General features: G+C 49.5%; 1 protein-coding gene across 5 annotated transcripts; it reads right to left on the bottom strand.

The window, feature by feature from the left end:
- Positions 1–1,314: 1,314 nt before the first annotated feature.
- On the bottom strand, positions 1,315–21,329 carry LOC111835959 (extracellular sulfatase Sulf-2-like). 5 transcript variants are annotated; one of them, XM_072715649.1, is made up of 21 exons: positions 20,865–21,328; positions 15,533–15,758; positions 13,612–13,851; positions 12,520–12,671; positions 11,873–12,042; positions 11,056–11,206; positions 9,961–10,136; positions 8,564–8,692; positions 8,426–8,482; positions 8,149–8,278; positions 7,458–7,614; positions 6,314–6,518; positions 6,007–6,103; positions 5,599–5,687; positions 5,059–5,112; positions 4,807–4,976; positions 4,397–4,539; positions 4,207–4,315; positions 4,079–4,112; positions 3,497–3,550; positions 1,315–3,094 (listed from the first exon to the last, which is right to left on the bottom strand). In XM_072715649.1, exons 2-21 carry the CDS (start codon positions 15,696–15,698, stop codon positions 3,082–3,084), a joined length of 2,496 nt encoding a protein of 831 aa, XP_072571750.1. In that variant the 5' UTR covers positions 15,699–15,758; positions 20,865–21,328; the 3' UTR covers positions 1,315–3,081. The 5 variants fall into 5 exon arrangements, with proteins under 5 accessions (XP_072571750.1, XP_072571751.1, XP_072571749.1 ...); XM_072715650.1 differs by having other exon boundaries at positions 3,461–3,550; positions 15,533–15,761; positions 20,865–21,327; XM_072715648.1 differs by having other exon boundaries at positions 15,533–15,761; positions 20,865–21,327.
- Between the last annotated feature and the right edge of the window lie 4,237 nt (positions 21,330–25,566).

Below are 25,566 nucleotides of genomic sequence, written 5' to 3'. Positions count from 1 at the left end.
TTTTTAATGAGTGATTTGTTTAACAGTCAGTCCACAATGTCAGGGTCACAAACTTGATTTTTGTAAGGCTAATATTGACACATTATTTGTCACATTTCATCACTGGCATTAAAATGTGTTTTTGGGTAAAAAAAAAATCAACATGAATGCCTTGTTTTTGTAATAAAAAACTCTCCGATTTGACTTTCCTTGCCGGCCCCAGGAGGATGGGCTCCCCCTTTGAGTCTGGTCCCTCCCAAGGTTTCTTCCTTCTAGGGAGTTTTTCCTTGCCACTGTCGCCTCTGGCTTACTCACTGGGGGCTTTGGGCGGGGATGCTATAAAGTGCTTTGAGACGATGCAATGTTGTGAAAACGCACTATACAAAAATAAATTTGTTGTTGTTTTGCCCCAGTGTGCCTGCAGTATGCTCATAATGAGCGTGATGTCCCCAGAGTATGGCCACTGCGTGCTCAGTGTGCCCAGTGTGCCTAGAGTATGCCGACATCAGGGTTGGGGCCATTCCGGAAAGCAATTCCAATCCAAATCAGGAAATGGAACTGGAGTTGGAACTTAAATCTCCCTGAAATTCAAATTCAACTCCAATTCTGTTCCCCGTAGTTTTTTTTTTCCAATCCTAGCTCCAGTTCCATTTCCTGATTTGGACTGGAATTGATCAGCGCATTCCGGAATGGCCCCAACCCTGGCCGACAGTGTGCTTAATGTCCCCACAGTATTCCCGCAGTGCTTTGGGGCTGCCCACAGGGAGGAATCCATCAAGCCAAACCCAGCAAGCAAACCCCTTTGGGGTCGCCTTGTGACAGCCCAGACCCAACCCAAAGTGTGGGCATGCTGGGGGGCCACTCTGCTTAGTGTGGGCAGCTGACTGGTGCTCCACATACGGCCCACATGCCTGCATATCACGCCAGTAATGGGGGCCACAATGGGCTGCCCAGAGTGGCACTACATGGACCCCAAAGGGGCATGTTTGCTGGGTCATTTGTTAATAACCAGTTATTTATGACCAGTTAATAACCAGTATTTATTACTGTTAGTAAACAGCCAAAATATAAGGACTGGTCCCGATGAAACACATATGTGTCTGAAGGGCTATGTATGTAGTTTTAAGAAGCCGGACATAAGAAGCTAGACATGACTCTGAGAAGCTCTGACACCAGTGATGTTGTGTAATGATGCACTTAAGAGTGCAAGAACATAAAGTGTAATGGTAACTTCCCATGACGATCCAGGTATTTTCCACTTACTTTTGCACAGACCTCGAAATCTTCATAGTGAAACTTTCAGTCAGTTAATAAAAACTTTCAGTTGATAAAAACTCATTTCGGCACAATAAGATTTAATATGTGGAGGATTATTAACAAGGTCCATAACAGGGAATAACGTGGCGAGCTTAAAACAGACACAGCAGAGATAAAAACCATTGCCCGCATATGACGCACTTTTAATGCTGGATGTCCATCTGAAAAGGACCACTCAGTGGGAAGGGCTGTGAATTTTATCTGTGTAACCATCAGCCAGTAGAAATGAGGTCTAAACCAGCATACTCAGCTCAGACAGTGAGGGTGGGGTTCAAAGTCTAAAGAATCCAGGAAACGTGGCGAAAATAGAACGGAAGGGAACCGCTTGGATAAATACCAGCACAATACAAAAACAGGGAATGAATCAAACTTGTAGATGAACTTTGAAGGTTGGAGGAGTTGATTTGAAATGAGTACTACTGATTTGTTATGTAAAGTTCTGATACTGCACTTTGAGTAGTGGTTTGTTTTGGAATGATACTGTACTTCTGTGCTGTGTACTGCATTGTGTGCGGTCATTATTTTTTACCTTCTGGCTAGCTTCCTAAGGCTAATTTGGCATGCACAGAAAACAGACGGAAAAAAGAAAGTCATTTTCTCTCAATAGCAAATATAGAAAGCTTATGATAAACCACCAAAAACGAGCCACCGAGATGCAGCAGCAATACTACAATAAGCGCTTTGAGACAATGTACCATTGTGAAAGTGTGCTGTATCAATAAAATTGAATTGAATATTTATGTACAATATCGTATTGTAGTTCTCAAATATGTATTGCTGGGCTGCGGTGTGGTATTGTAATTTTGGACTGGGTACTGCTGAATTGCAAAGTGGTATTGTAGTTATGGACTGAGTACTGCTGTATTACATTTTGGTACTGTAGTTATGGACTGAATACTCTGAGTTCTAATGTGGTACGGTAATCATGGACTGAGTACTGTTGCCTTGCAGTGTGGTACTGAAGTTGTGGACTGAGTTCTGCTATTTTGCAGCCAGGGTGGTACTGTATTTCTGAATTGAGTACTGCTGTGTTGTAGTGTGGTATTGTAGTTGACCGAGTACTGCCTTTGAGTAGTACTGTAGTCCTGGATTGGTTACTACAGTCTTACAGTGTGGTACTGCAATCTGTTCTGAGATGTCAGCCTGATTTGACCAGGGAACAGCAGTTTCAGGTCTGACAGCTGCCACCGCCTGTCCCCTTCTGGGTCGACTTGGTCGATGGCCTCCCCTTCACACAGCTATCTCAGCATCCAGCAGCCAAGGGAAACTAGCATACCTGACCCATTAATGAAAAGGCAAAATAGCGCAATGCGACCTGTTAGCAAAAACAAACAAATGACATTTCACGCCTTTCCCCTTTTAAATGAACAAACATGGTACGTCACAATATTCATATATGTTCATGGAGGCTTGTATCTCCTCGTATGCATTTATTCCATGATATGGAAGGACTTTCACCCAGATCCAGTGAAGCCTAAGAATGTGACAAGAGTTTCAAAAGGAAGGACACCCCTAAGTAAAAGTCGGGATGGGGGGCGGAGACAGACCACTCCCATGAGGGCCTTCAGTCCAAGCTCTGGCTGACTGGGACGTGTCTACAGCCACATCAGGCTGACCATAAGCTGGGGGGCTTCTGGAGGCTAAACCCCTCATCTACAGGCCCTCCCACTCACAGCCCCACCCCTGACCCTACAGGCGAACGTCAGTTTGAGGTCCGTGATGTCAGATCCAGCCCTCAGGAGGTCCAAACGGACGGGCTACAATGTGCAGTCCTCCGGTCCAGCACTAAATCTGTTCACTGGTAAGAGGGAGACCCGAAAATGTGTGTTAGTATCACGCTTTAGCTTCACTACGATTTGACGATTGGTGATCTGAGCCTAATGTATAACAATATGGTGTTCTGTTATGACTTTATTTGAATTATTATTTAAGTTTTATCCCAAGAAAATGGCAGCAGCTGTTTCCTCAATGACTGTTACATAATAACCAAAACCAAACCCTGCACATGAAATGGGGTCAGATTCGGAAAAGTCTCAGACGATGTTATTTTTAGGTCTCTGGATAGGATACGCGTCTATAGGTCAGGAGCAGCGCTGCCCCCCCCCCCCCCCCGCCCAAAGAGTGATGGAGGGAGAGGCGGCAGGACGCTGGACAGGAAACATGCCGGGGGGGCCGACGCAGGCTGGCACAGTCCACTCACAGCGATCCCAAGGTGCCGCTTTTCAAGCTCGGCCTCCGCTGCCGGTGAACCTGCCTGCCAAACAGACACACACAGGCAGGACTGATACGCTCAGTCATAACACATCACTGGGGAGGTGGAGGTGGCAGGGACTTTTACATAAGATCACAGCCAAATAACTCACAGTTTAACCCCCTCGACCCACCACAGACAAAACTAGTAGAGCCCTGACCCTGCAGAAACACAGAGTAGCAGTGGACTGGTAACTGCAATCTCAGTACAGATGTGTGAAACATGCAGCTGATGTCTGGCTCGGGATTGGGGTCATTCCGGAATGCATTCATGAATTCCAATCCAGATCAGGAAATGGAACTGGAGTTGAGATTGGAAAAACTATGGGGAACAGAATTGGAACTGAATTTAAATTCCAGGGAGATTTATATTCCAACTCCAGTGAATGGCCCCAATCCTGGTCTGGTTGCCTTTGATGGGATCTCGGTTTGGGGCGTTTGGGGATGGAGTCGGCCTTGGGGAAGCCCCCCACAGAGGTAGGGAATGGCAGACCGTGCAGGCTGGGGAAAGTGTGCTTAGAGAGTATGGTACCTGTGCTCCTCAAGGCTCCTCTGAGTTTTACTCCCTGGGGAGAAAAGAGTGTCCATCAGATCAGCCTAAGGGCAGCAGGGAATGATACGCAGCGAGCTGTCGCAGTGATGGCAGCGCGTCCCACTCACCCGTCTCCAGGCTGCACTGCTCATGACCTTTGCAGGAGCGCAGCTCCGTCAGCTGGACGCGCAGCTGGTTGAGGACATTGCGGGGCAGAGAGCTGACGGCATTCACCAGCTACAGACACAGAGGAAAGGAATGCTTGGTTAAGGAAAAGGGCTGAAGAATATAAGGAGGAGAATGTAGGACACAGGATACCTGGTAGGGGTCAGTGTTGAGGTCGAAATACTCCAGGAAGCCGGTGGCAAACTCACAGAACAAGAAGTTGTGTGTGCTGTTGATGGTCCTCACACACCAGTAGGTGTTATTGTTGGCGCTGGTACAGGCGCAGAACGGCCCCACTGGGAGGGCAGAGAGGGGGTCAGATAGGGTTGCCACCATAAGCCGCTTAACATTTCATCCTTAAAGGTCAACAGTGACTCACTGTTTGTTTCACCCCCTCTTTTTGGCAAGCAGTTTAACATGGCTGACCTTTTGAGATTTCACTGCAGACCTACAGAAAACCTCTCCACAGAGCTACAGTAGAAGGGGAAACTTCAGAACTGTGGGACTTTCCAGAAATCTGGAACAGAATTTGCCTGTAGGTTTTGAAAGTTGCAGTCCCTTACTTGTCCAGAAGGGGGCAGTCTGCCAGTGCTGGTTGTCATGCGTAAAGCAGGTGAGGCCGGGCATGCTGCAGGTGTCATTGTTGCGCAGTCGCTTCAGCAGTTTGCGCAGCTTCTTCCTGCGTTTCTGCTCCTTCAGAAGCCGCTGCTTCCTGTCCTCAAGCTGCGACTTCCTGCTTGGGCACGGAAGGTGACATGTAAGCACAGACCCAGAGATGGCATATGAATGGGAGCCGGCCGGGGTCCCCTCATCACCTGAGCAGATGCATGTGGCCTCTTTGATGATTTAGCTCCACTTTGTGCTTGTATCTGAAGCCCAAAAAAGACAGTGGCTCAGTAGGAACTGTTGGTAAGAGAACTGTTAATTGGTCATGTGACAGTGGCATTTGTGAATCATTTTGGAAAAAACATTTTATTGTACTTGTGTTCGGGCACAGAAACTCCAACTAAAATGTTTGCTGCACACAGCTTTGCATTGCTGAGCATGATTCACTATCCTGCTGGCAGGCCAGCTGCACGCCCTGACAGTCGTACCTTTCCTTCCTGTCACATGATCAGATGCCTGCATGCCCTGACAGTCGTACCTTTCCTTCCTATCACATGATCAGATGCCTGCATGCCCTGACAGTCGTACCTTTCCTTCCTGTCACATGATCAGATGCCTGCATGCCCTGACAGTCGTACCTTTCCTTCCTGTCACATGATTAGTTGTCCGCGTGCCCTGACCATTGTACAGTTTCTCCGTGTCGCCTGAGCTGACTGACTCAGCAGACAGGGACCCTTATCAAAACTCACAGGGGGCAGTTGCACTCCACAGGTCGGGCATGCTTCAGATGACCTTTGACCTCTTGCAGGTTCTTTATCCTGGTCTGCAGCGTCTCGATCTGCATATGACATGCAGAGGGGGGGTGGGGGTGTCAATGATTGCAGCATAGTGTAAAAAATACAGCATCCTGAAGCAGGCCAAAGTGAAGAACAGCCAGAGATCAGACCTGCATGTATTCAAAGTGTTAGAAACAGGGAATGCATTCTATCGAAGCAGCGATACACGTGCCTTGTGTAAATCCAGACTCTGCATGCATGCAATGTTTATGGCTCTTACTCCGCCCCAAAGCACATGGCTGGTAACCGTCCTTAAAGCTTGAGTGGGCAGCTGACCCAGCTAAGTGTCAGAGTGGGGGGGAGGAGCTGGGACTCACTCACCTCATGGTCCACATGGAGCTTGTGCTCCTTCCACGCCCGCAGTGAGTGGTAGAGCTCGCCGTCACAGCGCACGCTGCTATTGGTCAGGAGGGAGCACCTGCAGGAATACGGGCTGGCTGTGTGCTGGCTCGCGTGTTTCACGCCTTCTGAACATGCACGCATACACGCTGTGTACATATGTACTCATACACGCATATATACAATATATACAAGTAAAAATATGCGCAGAGACACACAGGGTCACAGTATAACCCTGTCAAACCACACACACACACACACACACACACACAGGCACACTGTGACCCACCTGTAAGTGACTTTCAGTGGAGATCGCCCCTTCAGGTAGCTGCCAGCTGGGGGCTTCAGGTTTGGTCCCCGGGATTTGTCCTGCCATTCCCCCCCCCTGCGCCCCCGCCACCACAACCGGTCCTCAGCCCAGCTCTGGTTCCAGCGGGCAGGATGAGCGGAGCGGCCCGGAAGGTTCTGGAAAAAGACCCTCCGGGTCTTTGTGTCTGCCAGGCAAAGAGGAGAGCGATGTGGATGATGGTGGAGGTGCTCGGTGGGGGTTCCTGTAGGGAGGCTGGCTCACGTTCCCATAAACCCCTCCAAAAAATCCCCACGAATCCACTGTGTGACCGAGCCACTCGCACAAGACCAGCCGGTGCCCAGGACGCAGGACACTGCATGATGATTGCCATTGGTCTTAGGGGTTCAAACCCTGTCTGCTTTGTATGATATGAATCATTTTGTCAACATTTTGAGGACAGTGAGTGGCTGAGTGGGCTAGACGTCTATGCCTGTGAGCAGAAGGGTGCTGGTTCAAATCCCATGCTTAGCAGGGTAGCCGTCTTTCTTTCTGCCTTTCCAGGGTACTGGATGAATGGCTTCACCCTCACTTCTGTGTGTGTGTGTCTTAAAGAGCAGCTAGAGATGTGTGTAAGCTAACACATTTCAATGTACTTGTACTCAAACTTGTACAAACAGCAAATTCAGCTTTGCTCTGTTTTATTTTCAAGCGCCTGTCAACCACTTGTAATTCTTAAACTACAAATCTATCCTTAAGCAGCAGACAAGCAGTCACTACATGAGTCTGTGCTCAGCTCTGTCAGTAACTGTATTCCTGTAAGTCGTTCTCTTTTCATGCTTTGCTTGTTTCTCATGGTGTCTGTGTTTGTGCTGATCTGACTACACTACCCACCCCCCATTCTCTGTATGTCCCCTGACAAACCACTAGATGTCAGCAAAGGTCTCTTTATACCTAAATAAGTGTTTCATACGACCAAGTTCAAGAAGTCTTTGAGAGGTGGAGAGGAATCTGTGACCTGCGGTGACACGGCGCGTTTCACAGACTGAGCTGCTTGTTAAAATACGTCATGCGGCTCAGATAACGAGGCACGCTGTAGGGGTGCAGAGACAGTGATCTCATCGTTGGGGGGGGGGGGGGGGCTCACCCTCATTAGACGGCGGCTCCTCCGGCCTGAAAGACCTCGCTGGGAGGCTGAGGGAGTCACATCTGCACCTCCCTGGACCTCTGTAAGGGGCAGGATGGGCAGGGGGGCATTTGGAGAGACGCAGCGTCCCCCAGGGGTCCTCTGTGCATTGCCACTGCTGGGGGGGGGGGAAGGGTTTGGCTTATATCATAGACACACACACATACACATACGCAGAGACCTGTACTCATATCTTTGTGGGGACTGCCCGTTCATTTCTATGGGCAAAACCCTAATCCCAACAATGACAACCATAATCCCTACCCAGCCCTAACCTTAACCATAGGTAACCAAACAAAATACAAGACTTCCGGCATTTTTAGTCTTTTTGATTGCAGTCACAGAGTTTTAGAAAATTGAGGTTATCCAAGTGGGGACCTGAAAGATGCCCCTAAAAGAAAGGAAGTTTCAGGTTTTACCATATTTTGGGGACACTTTGGTCCCCAAATGTGATCTATGCAAACACACACAAGCACAAACACACATACAAAATAGCACTGACTGCATGCAAGGGGGTTATGTTTAAGGGTTAGGGTTAGGCTTAGGGTTAGGGTTAGGGGAACACGCAGCCTGACATACATACCTGCCCTCTTTGCTCGCAGGGTTAGGGTTAGGGTTAGGGTTAGGGGAACACGCAGCCTGACATACATACCTGCCCTCTTTGCTCGCAGGGGGCCTGGTGCTCCATCGGCTGACACAGGTCCCCCTCCCGCTGCTGGCCTGGTAGGAAGTTATCTTCCTGCTGCGTCTCCTTCCCATAATCCCTCCTGCGTAACGGCTTTCTGTGGGTGACAGTGAGAGGTCCTGTGTGCAGCCGCTTGTGCTCCACCTGTGTGCTCATACAAGGCAGCCTTATGGCAACTAATGACAACATACATGGGGGCGAACGTTTCCGATGCACCCATGTTTCTGGAACATTCCAGACTTACCCTCTCTCCACCAGGAAGGAGTCCCTCCATGCTTCCACTTCGCCGGGGACTTGGAACCTTGGGTGACAGGGAAGGGTCACGTTGAGGTGGCAGGGAGGTGTGCATCAGGCTGTACCATCCCACAGCCAGGTGCCATACCTGTTTGCAGGTTTACCAGGGCCCAGAAGTTTCCGTATAGACCTGCCGTCCATGTCTGGGGGCACGTTGACCCCGGCAATGTCCAGGATGGTGGGGGCCAGGTCGATGTTCAGCACGATGTGTGGATTGCTGTGAGAGAGAAGGGGAGGTGAAAACGGAGTCAGTTGCTCTGTCGCTGTAGGATTGAGCTCCTCTCCTCTCAGTCTGTCCCTGTCTCTCCTTTCCTCAGGGCAGCCTCCTCCTATTACATTCACATTTGCATTTACTTATCCAGCAGACACACAGTGCACAGCTGTCAGAGAGCCAGCGGACACAGTTGTCTGCAGCTGCCAATCGGGTGACCAGGGTTTCCAGGTAGAGAGAGAGAGAGAAAGAGACAAAGGAGCACCCCCAACAGGTTTCAGGGTGACCGGGAGACCCTCCCACAGACAAAGAGCCCAGTGTCTCCGCTTCCACAGCTTGGTCAGACACAAACATGCAGCCGTATTTCCATAATACTGTCACTGTAATGCATTGATGTGGATTGAAACCTGATTTAAAAAGCATTAAAAAGTGATTCTCATGAAACCATCAACCTCATTTCTGAAACCTCTGTATCATTACAGCGAAGGTGTCCATTTCATGTTAATTTAATAAATCAAAAAATATGTGTAGAATCTATATGTTATGTTCCTTCAGGTTTGCCACATTATTTAAAAAATATATCAAGTTTCAGTGAAATATGAAAACCAGAAGGTGTTGCGGTAATGATAGAAATCAGTCAAAATCAAATAAAAATGTTAATTTAAAAATATACATTATTTCAAGTAACTGAGTGTGACTGTTAATACGCATGACTATTAATAAGAAAATTTAAAAATGTGAAAAAGTATTGGCTTTCTTAATGCTCTTGATGTTTTGAGAATGGTCTTGATGTTTCGGCAATGAGATTTTTAAGGACTTGTTTTGGGAAATGTTAAAAAACATGTAAATATTTCTGTAAATGATTTAAAATTTACCCTTACAAACAGTTCAGACCTGGTTATTAATGGCTAAAAAAGGAATTTGTTGATGCAAGTCTTCTTCATGTTTGAAATCGTTGAAACCAAGATTTCATGAGAATCACCCTAAAAGTCAACTAATCCTTCATACTGAATATCTATGACAAAACGAGTCCCTGTGTCTGAATATCTGCAGTCAGAAGGAAAAACACTGTCAATTATTAGCGAGTGGAGAATCTGCATACATATAATATATTTTTCATTAACAAGTAATTCAATAAATGGTGCGTCTTTTTATACTGAGATCGTCCTATATTACACTGTATTGCATTTCATGCTTGTCCTAAGTCACTGAGTTACTTAAGAACAAAGGGTATTGTAATACATCGTACAGCTAGTCACTGAAAGGACACTCACACAGCGCCATGCTCCACGCCAGGCCCGCGCACGTAGAACGGCACACGGATGTCGAATTCGTACGGCATGGACTTGCCCTTGACCAGGCCAAATTGGCCGATGTGGTAGCCATGATCAGCCGTGTAAATCACATATGTGTTTTCTAGTTCGTCTGTGTCCACCAACATCTTGTATACCTGAGAAACAGAGAAGTCAGATCACTCACACACTGGTACACAAGAGAAGATGAAGAGCCATGTAGCACACATAACAAGTTGATCACCTGCCTCAGATCCCTAACAACACACCTGCCTCAGATACCAAACAGCATGCGTCTGCCTCAGATACCAAACAGCATTCACCTGCCTCAGATCCCTAACAACACACCTGCCTCAGATACCAAACAGCATTCACCTGCCTCAGATACCAAACAGCATGCGCCTGCCTCAGATACCAAACAGCATGCGTCTGCCTCAGATACCAAACAGCATTCACCTGCCTCAGATACCAAACAGCATTCACCTGCCTCAGATCCCTAACAACACACCTGCCTCAGATACCAAACAGCATTCACCTGCCTCAGATACCAAACAGAATGCGCCTGCCTCAGATACCAAACAACATGCGCCTGCCTCAGATACCAAACAGCATTCACCTGCCTCAGATCCCTAACAACACACCTGCCTCAGACACCAAACAGCATACACTTGCCTCAGACACCAAATAGCATTCGCCTGCCTCAGACACCAAACAGCATTCGCTTGCCTCAGACACCAAACAGCATTCACCTGCCTCAGATACCAAACACCACGCACCTGCCTCAGAACCCTGACAGCACACGTGTCTCAGGTACCAAACAGCATACTCCTGCCTCAGATACCAAACAGTACATACCTGAATAAGGTACCAAACAGCGTAAACCTTGCCTCAGATACCAAACAGCACGCACCTGCCTCAGAACCCTGACAGCACACCTGCCTCAGATACCAAACAGCACACACCCGCCTATGGTACCGAACAACACACACCAGCCTCAGGACATTGACAGAAGCTAAACTAGCAGGCTCATCCATGCGCCATCTCAGCCCTTTGGTCTTTAAAGTGTGGCATGCTCACCTTCTCCACGCAGTCGTCCACAGACAGCAGTGTCTGCAGCCTCCTCCTCTGCAGCATGTTGGTGAACTGCATGTGCAGTGGCTGCATGGGTCGTGTGTAACGCAGGATCCAGTGTTTATCAGGGTTTGGAGCTCGGTTGTAGCTGGGGGTGCTGAGTGAACAGGAGACATTTTACATCAGGTACTCTCAGAATAAACCATCTTCCTGCCGGTTATCCTGATCACTGTCACAGGGAGCCTGGAGTGAATCCCGGGTGGCACAGGGCACAAGGATGGGGGGCACCCTGGATGGAATGCCAGTCCATCACAGGGCACACACACACATAACCACGCACTGTGGACGAATAAGCAGAGCCAGTTAGTATACCTGCATGTTATCATGTGTGTCATGCGTCAGTGTGTGCCCATGGTTTCCGCACATGTCCAGCAAAAGCCGTGCAGGTGGTCGGAGGTCACGAGGGTCTCCAAAGCAGCTGGTGTGAGCCGCGGAGAGCAGGCAGATTGAGACACCACCCTATTCCTCAACACCCTCGCCATCAGGGGGCACGAGCGCAGGCTACCTGCTGCCGTCCAGCTGGCCGGGGAAGGAAACTGAGCCCCAGCCTGCTTGTTTGCATTATCCGGGGCTCAGTGTTAGGATGCTGGAGTCAGAGTTCATTTTAAGCCCTAACATCTCTGTCTAAATGGTATCATCTTTCTAGAGCTTTGCATTGGTGAGCTCAAAATAAACTCCATTAGTAGGTAATACATTATGCAGTATCACTGCCTGTGTATGGTCACATCACATTAGACCCCACGTGTGCATACGCTGCACCCACATGTGCTGGGAGGCATTGGGGAATGCATCGCTGTACTGCGGCGCCGAGTCCTCCGGGCCATGGGGGGCAGCGTGGCTCAGCACCATCATCACAGGCCGCTGAGGGTACGTCTTCTTCGATGTACGGAAGTAGCTGATGCTGTCGTTGGTAATAATGTCTGTAAGGTAGTCCTGGTTAACAAGGAAATGTTGTTTAGTCTCTTCATTCCACAGGGTGCTACAAGAAAGCAGATAAGCATGTTATTTGGCTATTATACAGTTAATTTATTTGCTGATTCAGCTATTTAGAAGGCATTATGTCCAAATTATCTGAAAGCGAGAGTAACAGAATATTACAGGACTCAAAAGCAAGCATCATGCATTTTCCCACAGTCTTTTGGTTACATGTCTCAGGTATGGAAGTCAAACGAACTTTGCATAGATATGTGGCCTGAATCAATGTGAGGCAGCAGATCCGAGGTTGTGGCACTTATTAACTGCCAGTCCTGCCCCATCCCTCCGCCCAGTAGACCTCAGCAACTTCCAACACCGTCTCACGCCTGCTTACTGGGCTCAGAACCACCATTTACCGCCCATGACATTTTAAGCTTTGAGCCCTGGGACGTCAGTGACCCAGGAGCCTGATTAGTAGTCAGACAGGGGCCAGACCGTGGGGTAGTGTCCACCATGCTTCTCGCGCATGCCGTTCCTGCACAGCGTGTAGTTGTAGAAACGGGAATTCTTCACCAACGCCACCCAGTGTCCCCAGCCGGGCGGTACGTATGAGCCGTTGTACTCATTGAGGTACTTCCCGAAGAAGGCTGCAAAAAAAAAAACAGAAGTGGGGGGGGGGGGAGTCCATTACTTTCATGTGGGATCAGTGGGATTACACACTTCAGATTTCACCCTAAGATTTCCTCAGTGTGTGTATTTTTGGTACATGTCCCACTGTGTGTATTGGGCACAGTGGCCGCAGCGAAGACCACCCCCCACCCCCTCAAAAAGGGCGAGCCGATTCGGGCCCTGCAGAAGCCTGCCGAGTTGGTCACATGGTGCAGGAAACGCCTCCATGCGCAGGGGCGCCCATGAAGGGTGACCCGGGGGGGGGGATAAAATAAAAATATTCAGAGACAGATACCTTCCCTGTGGTCAAAAAAATGTTTCATGTCCAGTGCAAATATTTATGGTGTTGGTTTTTTGACTTGGTGGGGGGGAATGGAATGCAGATGGGGGTGTGGGTGTTTAACTGTGAAAAAAAAACAAATATTTGTTTTATGCAATCACACACTGTTGGTCGTGTGATTGCATAAGTTAAATTAGCATGAGAAAGTATTATAAAACAGCGTTTTGTCCTGTAGGAACATAACATATAGGTATTTACCAGACTCATTTTCAACATTGAACGTAAACCTTAAGCAGCTGCATAGACAAAGGCTGTGCCTGTGATCAGAAGGTTGCTGATTTAAATCCCAGGCTCAGCAGAGTGATGTCACTTTGGTTCCCTGACCAAGGCCCTCAACCCCAAAAGCTCCAGGGACCGTCTGACCCTGCTTTCCGAAAAAAGGTACATTCATTCTGCCAAAAAACGAAACCCAGTCTGATGAAGTGTAATGTACCAGAAGAGTAAAGAGTGAAACTGATAAGATATAAAACGTGGGTTCCCTGCTGGTGGAGGAACCAGCCCGTGACCCCGGAGGGCGGCAGGCAGAGCAGCAGGTGGGGCGGCAGGCAGAGCAGCAGGTGGGGCGGCAAGGCACCCACCCGTCCTGTATCCTGCGGCGTGGAGGTGTGTGGCGAAGGTGTGAGGCTCGTGGTGGGCCTGCCAGGCGGGCGAGGAGCAGTTCTCGTTGTTGGTGTGGGTGTCGTGGTTGTGCGCGTACTTCCCCGTCAGCAGTGAGGAGCGTGATGGGCAGCACATGGGCGTGGTCACGAAGGCGTTGGAGAAGCTCATGCCAGCCCCGCCCATCAGGCGCCTTGTCTTGTTCATGGCCTGCATGGATCCTGGGGGGGGGGGGGGGTGAGCACAGGGAGGTCAGAAAATACTGGGTGTGCCATTGGGCCATAGCCAGCCCTGAGCATCTGCTGCTGTCTGCTTATACTGGTCCGGTTTGGGGAGGGGAGCAGAGGGGAGGTAGAGGGTACAGAACTGGGCTAAACTATTTAACGACTGTCTTGAAACTTTTCAGAAAGTCCTACTGCTTTTTTAAGAATGAAAAGCACAGAGTCTGACCCAGTGCCCTGACTGTTGCCCCCCCCCTCCTTCCCTGTGCTCAGGGCACTGCTGTCTGGACACACCCACGCATGCCGGCCACGCAGGTTAGGTGTGACCGAAATGCCCCGCCCCCTGGCTGAGAGTCGTGTGAGAAACCGTCTCACGCTGACGGTGGCTCTGTGACTGCTGGCTGTCAGCTCGCCCCAGTCCATCACACAGTCCTCCATCCCCGGGACTTATTGTGTGATTAATAGCATGTGCAGCATAACAGATATGAAGGGTCTGCTTAGTCACAGAATGCAATTAGAGCTTTATGGGGGATTGATGCCTTGGCGTTTCTGCGTTCTGGGTGTGACCGGCACGGGAAGCTCTGACCGCCATGCGCTTTACAGTGTCTCCTCTTGCCCTGACACACCGCAGGTGGCTCACAATAGCAGCAGTGCAGTCAAACCGGTTTGAGCCGGACAGACTGAAAGATCCTCTTACTCTCTCGTAATGCATCATGTGATAAATGGTTTAGTGCAGTGATCTGCATCGGTGATTCGGGAGTAACAGGATCGGGACGTGAACCATCCATCCAGGTGAAAGCAAGACAGGCCCTAAGGGATGCGTACTGCCACATCATGCCTTTTGGCCACTAGGGGGACCCCTACCTCAACATTACATCTTCAACTAAGGTCATTCACCGCACCTGAATTTCTGTCACAGGTGGCAATGGGGCAACGGGAGTGACACTGAGCGATGACGCGGGAAACCACGTGACCAAGTTACAGCAACCACAGAGAGGGAGGGGGCCCCTCCCTATGGACATTGGAGTATGCATTTATGTTTCACAGTAATATTAAGCTGATCCAGATAACAATGTTTGCAAAATTAATGAAAGCACAGACGCTCCTCTACTTACAAATGAGAGACACTCCGAACGGCCATTCGTAACTTGAGTTGTTCCTAAGTCGTTATTCAACATCATTTTAAGGGTATACGCAAGTACAAAGAACTAGGATGCTGGGAGTACGCTACGCTACGCTGCTGTGTGGGGGGAACAGCGGCCAGAAGTCATACTAGGTGCGCAGAAAAAAAAAATGAATGATGCAGACAGGAAACGGGAGCCCAAGGAACACAATGTGGACTTACAGTCCTCTTCGTTCGTATGTCTGAAAGTTCATTAGTTGAAAGTTCGTAAGTAGAGGAGCGTCTGTATTTGTTAAACTGCTGCCCTGCAAACGCCTTTAGTCAAATATGACACAATAAATAATAAACACAACGACAGACACTGATAACACATACATCACATTTGCTCAGGTTTTTCTGATGCCTTGCAGCATTCTGGGGTATTTCACTGCTTTGAAGTTAATTTATTCAAATGGCCCACTCTGTGGTTCAAAGCCATTTACATGAATGAGAGCCCGGCGCAGCAGCTTGCTGATACAGCAGGGGGCGCCGTTAGACACAAGGTGGCTGGCCGCTCACCCAGCTCCACGTCCTGGTCATCGGTGAGGATGAGGATGATGTTGGGCCGGGTGCTTCGGCGGTGCTCCCCAGGGGGGCGGGTGGGGGTACGGGGGCCGGGCTGCTGGGTGGAGATGTGGGCAAGACAGAGGAGGCTCAGGAACAGGAGGAGTCCCTGCAGCGCCATCGTGTGGCCAGGCCCTGGTCTCTGGCTCACGCTGTCTCGTCTGTGGCTAACCTCTCACTGCTTCTGTGAACACAATGAGTGCATTTAGTTCCACACGCCATAATCCAACATCCTAACCCAATATCCAAACCCAACACCCAAACCCAACATCCTAACCCTAACCCTAACCCCAACCTGTAAGGCACACAGCTAACAGATGTCCACCCTGCAGCTAACTACTGCTCTGTCCTGAAACGCCTGAAACACACAGCTGTGAGGCAGCTGCACTTATGGCGTCATGACAGCAGGGGGCACCAGACCGATGGGAAAGAAATATTTAAGCAGGGAAAAAGGCAATGCGGATGCTGTGCTCACACCTTAGGCAGAGAGTCACCCATGCCCACATTGCTCAGCTATGTGTGTCAGGAAGAAATTACAGAATTTAATGACTCATTTATGTCACTAACAGTCACCCATTATATATGTAAACTTCTGAAAGGTCAACAAGTTCCAAGTTTCCTTAATGTCTGCGCTACCTGCTGCCATTAAAAACAATGTGACTTTGGGAGAAGATGCTACACTGTCTACAAAACCAGAGGGAAACCAGACTGAAATAATAAGGAGTAAAACTATAAAGTGGAACATGTCTGAGAAAGATAAATGGAACATCTATCCACGCTCCAGCCACTTATCCAGCTCTGAGTTACGGTGTCTGCATGGATGTCCCAGAAAGCAAAGACCACAAGGCGGGGGACACCCAGGATGGGACGCCAGTCCATCACGGGTCACAAGACGGGGGACACCCAGGATGGGACGCCAGTCCATCACGGGTCACAAGACGGGGGACACCCAGGATGGGATGCCAGTCCATCACGGGTCACAAGGCGGGGGACACCCAGCATGGGACGCCAGTCCATCACGGGTCACAAGGCGGGGGACACCCAGCATGGGACGCCAGTCCATCACGGGTCACAAGACGGGGGACACCCAGGATGGGACGCCAGTCCATCACGGGTCACAAGACGGGGGACACCCAGGATGGGACGCCAGTCCATCACGGGTCACAAGGAGGGGGACACCCAGGATGGGACGCCAGTCCATCACGGGTCACAAGACGGGGGACACCCAGGATGGGACGCCAGTGCATCACGGGTCACAAGGAGGGGGACACCCAGGATGGGACGCCAGTCCATCACGGGTCACAAGACGGGGGACACCCAGGATGGGACGCCAGTCCATCACGGGTCACAAGGAGGGGGACACCCAGGATGGGACGCCAGTCCATCACGGGTCACAAGGAGGGGGACACCCAGGATGGGACGCCAGTCCATCACGGGTCACAAGGAGGGGGACACCCAGGATGGGACGCCAGTCCATCACGGGTCACAAGGAGGGGGACACCCAGGATGGGACGCCAGTCCATCACGGGTCACAAGACGGGGGACACCCAGGATGGGACGCCAGTCCATCACGGGTCACAAGGCGGGGGACACCCAGCATGGGACGCCAGTCCATCACGGGTCACAAGGCGGGGGACACCCAGCATGGGACGCCAGTCCATCACGGGTCACAAGACGGGGGACACCCAGGATGGGACGCCAGTCCATCACGGGTCACAAGACGGGGGACACCCAGGATGGGACGCCAGTCCATCACGGGTCACAAGGAGGGGGACACCCAGGATGGGACGCCAGTCCATCACGGGTCACAAGACGGGGGACACCCAGGATGGGACGCCAGTGCATCACGGGTCACAAGGAGGGGGACACCCAGGATGGGACGCCAGTCCATCACGGGTCACAAGACGGGGGACACCCAGGATGGGACGCCAGTCCATCACGGGTCACAAGGAGGGGGACACCCAGGATGGGACGCCAGTCCATCACGGGTCACAAGGAGGGGGACACCCAGCATGGGACGCCAGTCCATCACGGGTCACAAGGCGGGGGACACCCAGCATGGGACGCCAGTCCATCACGGGTCACAAGACGGGGGACACCCAGGATGGGACGCCAGTCCATCACGGGTCACAAGACGGGGGACACCCAGGATGGGACGCCAGTCCATCACGGGTCACAAGGAGGGGGACACCCAGGATGGGACACCAGTCCATCACGGGTCACAAGACGGGGGACACCCAGGATGGGACGCCAGTGCATCACGGGTCACAAGGAGGGGGACACCCAGGATGGGACGCCAGTCCATCACGGGTCACAAGACGGGGGACACCCAGGATGGGACGCCAGTCCATCACGGGTCACAAGGAGGGGGACACCCAGGATGGGACGCCAGTCCATCACGGGTCACAAGGAGGGGGACACCCAGGATGGGACGCCAGTCCATCACGGGTCACAAGGAGGGGGACACCCAGGGGTCACAAGGCGGGGGACACCCAGGATGGGACGCCAGTCCATCACGGGTCACAAGGCGGGGGACACCCAGGATGGGACGCCAGTGCATCACGGGTCACAAGGAGGGGGACACCCAGGATGGGACGCCAGTCCATCACGGGTCACAAGGAGGGGGACACCCAGGATGGGACGCCAGTCCATCACGGGTCACAAGGAGGGGGACACCCAGGATGGGACGCCAGTCCATCACGGGTCACAAGGCGGGGGACACCCAGGATGGGACGCCAGTCCATCACGGGTCACAAGGCGGGGGACACCCAGGATGGGACGCCAGTCCATCACGGGTCACAAGGCGGGGGACACCCAGCATGGGACGCCAGTCCATCACGGGTCACAAGGCGGGGGACACCCAGGATGGGACGCCAGTCCATCACGGGTCACAAGGCGGGGGACACCCAGGATGGGACGCCAGTCCATCACGGGTCACAAGGAGGGGGACACCCAGGATGGGACACCAGTCCATCACGGGTCACAAGACTGGGGACACCCAGGATGGGACGCCAGTCCATCACGGGTCACAAGACGGGGGACACCCAGGATGGGACGCCAGTCCATCGTAGGGTATATACACACACTATGGACCACTTCCACAAGCTGATTAAATAATAAAGCCACCTAAATGCATATTATTCAAGGAAATCTACACAACATGGAATGAACATGCAAACTCCACACACACAGAGTAGTGGTTCCACCCCTCAACCCAGGACGTGTCAGTCCACCACACTGCCCCAATAAATATTTAAACAACTGGATTTATAGAATTGTAACACTGTGATTCACATTACCAGTTATGAGCAACACAGGTGGCACGGGGCATGAGCAGATCTGTGACACTATTTAATAGCTGGTGCTGATGACAGATAAGAACATTCACCAGAGGAACATACAATGTTCGTTTGTCTGCTGGTGTCGACCACCAAGCTGCCAGACGGGTTTCAAGTGAGTGATACTATTGGAGGAAGATCCCGCAAACATGTCCCCAGGAGTCACAGGCTGGCATATTTCCATTGTTGCAAAATAAGTAAACTGATGCGCAAGTGAACTATGTAGGACTGTAGCACCACCGATACTGAAAACATTCCAAGATGGATAAGATATGAGCCCCGTATGAACATGGAAATGCCACCTTTCCCAGTTTCTTCAAGGGTGCTATTAAGTCGCTTTTCATCTTTATCAAAATGATCACACATGATCTATGCCATATGAAACGATGGCCATCTATGCGCGATCAGAAACTGGCAATAACAACAGGATGGGCACAAAATGAAAACTGATCCAAGCAGTGGCTGGATACAATGAGCTGGTTCTCAGCATAAAATCCGAATTATGTGAAGGGTTGCATACAGCTCAGGGAAATCAATGCCATACTGAGATGGACGATTCCAGCAAGGTATCGATCCAGCTTTGCTTCACCTCCCTTCCCTCTCCATTTCTCTCTATCTCCATCTCTCTCCATCCCTCTGTATCTCCATCCTTCCCTCTGTCTCTCTCACAAATGCTTACACATAAACAGATGCAAGCGAATGCACATCCTGCACAGAAATTCAGACAAACCACAAGTTCTGTTATTTGAACCCAAAACGACATTAGGCTATAAGATTTAAATCACACACTGATGTTGCTTTGTGGATGAAATGTTATATATTTTGGCAGAAGTCCTTTATAAAAGTATCTTAGACATTTCACAGGTTTGCTAAATATGACATTGATTTTTGGATAAAATTTCACAAATAATCATTATTTGTTTCTTAATTTACCAACAAGTTTCTTTCTTTTACAGCCCCATTACAGCTGAAAGTGCTTCTGCCAGAATCGCTTTGCCTTCTGGGATTATTCCTGCATGTCCCATTTCGCAGTGTTACTAAATTTCAGCGAACGAAAGAGGACAAAAACAATCGCTCAGCAACCTGGCCAGCATGTCCTCACACACACACACACACACACACACACGTAGGGTAAACATATCCTTATGGGGACCGCTCATTCATTTCAATGGGAAAAATGCTAACGCTAACTATGACAACCTTAACCCCTACCCTGCCCTAACCATAACCATAAGTAACCTAACAAAATACAAGACTTTTTGCATTTTTAGTTTTTTCATAGCAGTCACCGATTTTTATAAAATAGAGTTTTCCCTTATGGGGACCAGAAAATCGGTGCCCATAAGGGAAAAAAAACAGATATTTATCACGTTATGGGGACATTGTGTCCCCATAAGGATAGGTAAACCCGCTCGCGCGCACACACACAGGTTTGTAATTATATCTTTGTGGGGACTCTCCATTCATTTCTATGGGGATAACTTTAATCCCAACATGACAACCCTAACCCCCACCCAGCCCTAACCTTAACCACAAGTAAGCAAACAAAATACGAGACTTTTGGCTTTTCAGTTTTTTGATTGCATTCACAGATCTTTTTGGGGACCTGAAAAATGGTCCCCACAATGTTAAAAAACACAGGTTTTTATCACATTGCGGGGGCCAATTGATCACGTAATATAAATGTTATCCACACACACACACACACACACACACACACTACATGCAGCTATAGACTCACAGCTGCAGACCGCATGCACTCTGGTATTCAAAGGAATACCACAGGCACTCAGTGCAGAACAGCTGGGGCACTGACCATGTGCACGTCTTGGGGCGATGGGCAGTGAAGCCACAGAGCTGCCGCCCCCACTGTGACCCCCCCGCCCACACACACACACACACACACACACACACATACGCGCGCGTGTATGCAGACCACCGGCACGTACCTCTGGTGCTCCCGCAGCTCTGGCTGCTGGTCCTGTCTTCTCTCGGACAGTCTTCCCCATGCCAGGCTGCACCACCTCCATGGGGGGCTGGGAGCCAGGCTGCAGCCCCCCTGACCAGCGACACGGGGGCAACCTGTCTGTGCGCTGATTCCTCTGCCGTCCCCTCTCCCCCCACACACGTGCCGGCTGCCTTTCTCCCTCTACCTTCCTCTCTCTCTGTCTCTCACTCTCTGTCACTCTCTTTCTCCCTCTGTCTGTTTCTTTATCATCTTCACCTCTCGATCACTCACTCCTCTCTTCTCCTCCCTCACTTAGTGTCCCTCCTGTTTCTCTCGCTCCCTCCTTTTTTGTCCTCACTTTCACCGCTCTCTCTCCTGCCCTCCTTCTCTCGCTCTCTCCCCCCTGCTCTTGCTCTCCCACTCTCCCTTTTCTTTCTTCCACTCTCTCTCTTTCACTCACTCCCACTCTTATCTGCAGCTGCTCTCCCTTCTCTGATTTCCCTCCTGACCAGCCCAGGATGGGGGGGGGGGGCATACAATTTCACTGTACCACACAGCTTCACCGCCTTTCTGGTCCTCCTGCCTCCTCTCCCAGCTTGGAGAGGAATGTAGATGCCGCCTCAGGGGCATCATTGCCAGGTTGTCTCAGCGCTGAGCCTGCGGTAGTACCAGCCCCACCGTGCTGATGTTCAGCGCTGAGCCTGAGGCAGTACCCGCCCCACCAAGCCGATACTCAACGCTGAGCCCGCAGTAGTAGCAGCCCCATCGAGCTGATGTTCAGCGCTGAGTCTGAGGCAGTACCTGCCCCACCAAGTTGATACTTAGCACTGATCCCGAAACAGTACCTGCCCCACCCAGCCGATACTCAGTGCTGAGCCTAAGGTAGTACCCACCTCACAGAGTTGAGGCTCAGTGCTGAGCCTAAGGTAGTACCCACCTCACAGAGTTGATGTTCAGTGCTGAGCCCGAGGCAGTACCTGCCTCACCGAGCCGATACTGAGCCAGTGCACCGCAGAAGGTGATGCTGTGAAACAATGAATAAAGATCTATGCTATTACAGGCAGCACAGTGACTCAGAGGGCACCACTATGGCCTCACACCTCAAGTGCTGAGGCTCTGAATTTGTTAGCATGCTCTCCCCATATGAAGGGGCTTCCTCCAGGGGCACCAGTTTACTCTTGCAGCCTAAATACATGCAGCTAGTAATTGAATAGGGGACTGAATATCACCAATAGTGTGTGTGTGTGTGTTTGTGTGTGTGTCTCATCCAGGATGCCCCCCACTGCTGTGCCTCTCTAAGTGCATGGTTGGATGATACAATTTCATATTTATGTTCTCCTTGGAAACATAAACCTTTTAAATACTAAATAACAAAGGACAAATAAACACTATCATATTTAAAAAGTCACAGCTGGGGAGATGACAGCTCCAGCATGTATCCAACTAAGAAGATGAACAAAGGTATAAACATGCTTTTATGTTTGTGGTTGTTTAAAACTGCAGGTTGTTTAAAGCGGCGTGGCGATATGGACTCCGTACATTAACCTTCACACAGCGGCGGGTTTAACGATGCCCCCGTGCGGGTTTACTGCCGGGGGGTGATTTACACGCCCGCCGACATCGATGGGTTGCGGAGCGCTGTCGGCGCGGTTCGTACGCTTTTCGGGCAGGTTTTAACAAAGAAGTACTGAGGCAATTTCCAGAGACACAGAGGCATCCTTCATTTGGGGAAGTTGGTTTGATTTCCGCTGGATAGAGCCGTTAATGGCTCTCTATCTGCGCCTCTCTTCTTCGCTATGAATGGAGCTCTTTGAAAGCGAGCGGCTGCCCCGCCATTGCGTAACCGGGGAAACGTCGCTACGGGCTGTCTGATGGCGGGAACGGGAGCACAGCACTGATGGTTAAAAACAAATAATAAAAAATGAAAGTGCGAAAGCATAGAGAAAGGAGACAGAGCGAGAAAGAGACAGAGTGTTGGAAAGCTGCCAAATTTAAACAACTCATGGCAAGGAATGACAAGGAAAACTTTCTTCACTTATAGGTAGGGGTTTATTGAAAATCCCCAAGAGGAATGTCCCAGTCAAGAATATGATCTCACAGTGAACTCGTACTTATCTCACAGGCTTTCTCATACTATGAAACTTCTACCATGCCACTGCGAGATCAATCTGAAATTACACATCGACCACGTGTCAAACTCATTTTATCTCCTACTGTAAGATCATCATGATACCCATGTGATATCATGTTTCTTAGCTATAGATGAAAGAAATCCACAAAATATGTTGACCAAATGTATAGGTACATATATCATTAATTAAACATTCCACAAGTATGTTTCAACTTTAAACAATAATGCTTCATCTGCCATTTGCACTGGAATTCATCTCTTTGCCAACCCCATCATGCTCGCCATAGCGTGGGGGTCACAGCACACGGTCAGCTAACATGCAGTGCCACCCGGATCTAGGGGCTAAGGGACCTGCTCAAGAACCCATGGACGTGTGACTGTCCTGCCAAGGCTCAATGATCTTTTGATCACGGGCATGGAGACTTAGCCCAATGAGCCACTGACCACCCAAGCATATTAAACACGCAAATGTTAAAAGTTGAAACAGACAATTATCCACAGCCATATGATCTACATCATCTAAAGCTGTATTTATCCTGCAACCTTAATTCTAAATGCCAGATCCCAATCTTTACTATACTTTACATATGTGCAATTTACGTTTTTTTTTGTATTGTCCCAGTCCTTTTATGTAGCACCATGGTCCCGGGGAACGTTATTTCATTTCACTTTGTACTGTACCACGTATATTGTTGAAATGACAATAAAAGCAACCTTGAACCTTGAACATTGAATTGTATCTGTATGAATACAATACACAAACAGTTTTTTTTTGTTTGGTCCCATGAGTTAACCTCTTTTTATTATTATGGGTCAAAATGCAAGAGGATATGGAGTAAGGGGGGGGGGGGGGGCAAACCTATCTTTGTCACAGTGATGTCAGACAGGTGATATCTAATAATTGTCTTGTCCAGCCCGGAGTCTTACTGCTTAACAATTTAATTACATGTAGTCTAATTAGCAGTGAACCTTTTGTTCTGTTTTACAGAATACTATAACCTTTGTAGCTGCTTTTCAACTTCATGAAGGAATTTGTATTAATATATGAAACCAGATGCACTATATTGCCAAAAGTATTGGGACACCCCTCCAAATCATTGAATTCAGGTGTTCCAATCACTTCCATAGCCGCAGGTGTATAAAAAAAGCACCTAGGCATGCAGACTGCTTCTACAAACATTTGTGAGAGAATGGGTCGCTCTCAGGAGTTCAGTGAATTCAATCTTGGTACCGTGAAAGGATGCCACCTGAGCAATAAGGCCATTCATGAAATTTCCTCGCTACTACATTTTCCATGGGCAATTGTTAGTGGTATTATAGCAAAGTGGAAGCAATTAGGAACAACAGCAACTCAGCCACAAAGTGGTAGGCCACGTAAAATCACAGAGTGGGGACAACGCATGCTGAGGCACAAAGCGTGCAGCAGTCGCCAACTGTCTGCAAGGTCAACAGCTACAGACTTTCAAACTTCGTGTGGCCTACAGTACATATTAACTTCATGGAATGGGTTTCCATGGCCAAGCAGCTGCATCCATGCCTTACATCACCAAGTGCAATGCAAAGCGTCAGATGCAGTGATGTAAAGCATGCTGCCACTGGACTCTGGAGCAGTGGAGATGTGTTCTCTGGGGTGACAAATCATGCTTGTATGTCTGGCAATCCAGTGGACGAGTCTGGGTTTGGCGGTACTTGCCTGACTGTATTGTGCCATGTGTAAAGTTTGGTGGAGGGGAGATTATGGTGTGGGGTTGTTTTTCAGGGGTTGGGCTTGGACCCTTAGTTCCAGTGAAAGGAACTCTTAATGCTGCAGCCATTTTGGATAATTTCATGCTCCCAACTTTGTGGGAACAGTTTGGTGATGGCCCCTTCCTGCGCACCAGTGCACAAAGCAAGGTCCATAAAGACATGGATTAGCGAGTCTGGTGTGGAGGAACTTGACTGGCCTACACAGAGCCCTGACCTCAACCTGATAGAAAACCTTTGGGATGAATTGGAGTAGAGACTGTGAGCCAAGCCTTTTCGTCCAAAATCAGTGCCTGACCTCACAATTATCAAAAATTCCCATAAACACACTCCTAAACCTTGTGCACAGCCTTCCCAGAAGAGCTGAAGGTGTTAAAGCAGCAAAAGGAGGGCCAACTCCATATTAAAGCCTATTTATTAAGAATGGGATGTCATTAAAGTTCATGTGTGTATAAAAGCAGATGTCCTAATGCTTTTGGCAATATAGTATATTTACTTTAGAGTATGATTATCCTTCTTAACACTGCATGTTTCTAATCATTTGGCTTTGCCCATGCTGAGCTCAGGTGAGGGTGTTTGTACACAATCAGATTTCAAGAAAATTTACCAGTATGTACACATGAAATTTTAACAGTTGACTATTTACAGTCAGTGCTTTATGTGGGGAAAAACAGGTGCTGGTACTCCCTTGTTATCCAGTACCAGGTGCCATTACTCCCCATGTTATTCAGTTCCAGGTGCTGGTACTCCCTTGTTATCCAGTACCAGGTGCCATTACTCCCCATGTTATTTAGTACCAGGTGCTGGTACTCCCCTTGTTATTTAGTAT

Source organism: Paramormyrops kingsleyae, chromosome 8 (genome assembly GCF_048594095.1).
Source record: "Paramormyrops kingsleyae isolate MSU_618 chromosome 8, PKINGS_0.4, whole genome shotgun sequence".
In the NCBI taxonomy this organism is placed as follows: domain Eukaryota; kingdom Metazoa; phylum Chordata; class Actinopteri; order Osteoglossiformes; family Mormyridae; genus Paramormyrops; species Paramormyrops kingsleyae.
Note: the sequence above shows the minus strand (reverse complement) of the source record. Positions and strands in the feature narration are given on the sequence as shown.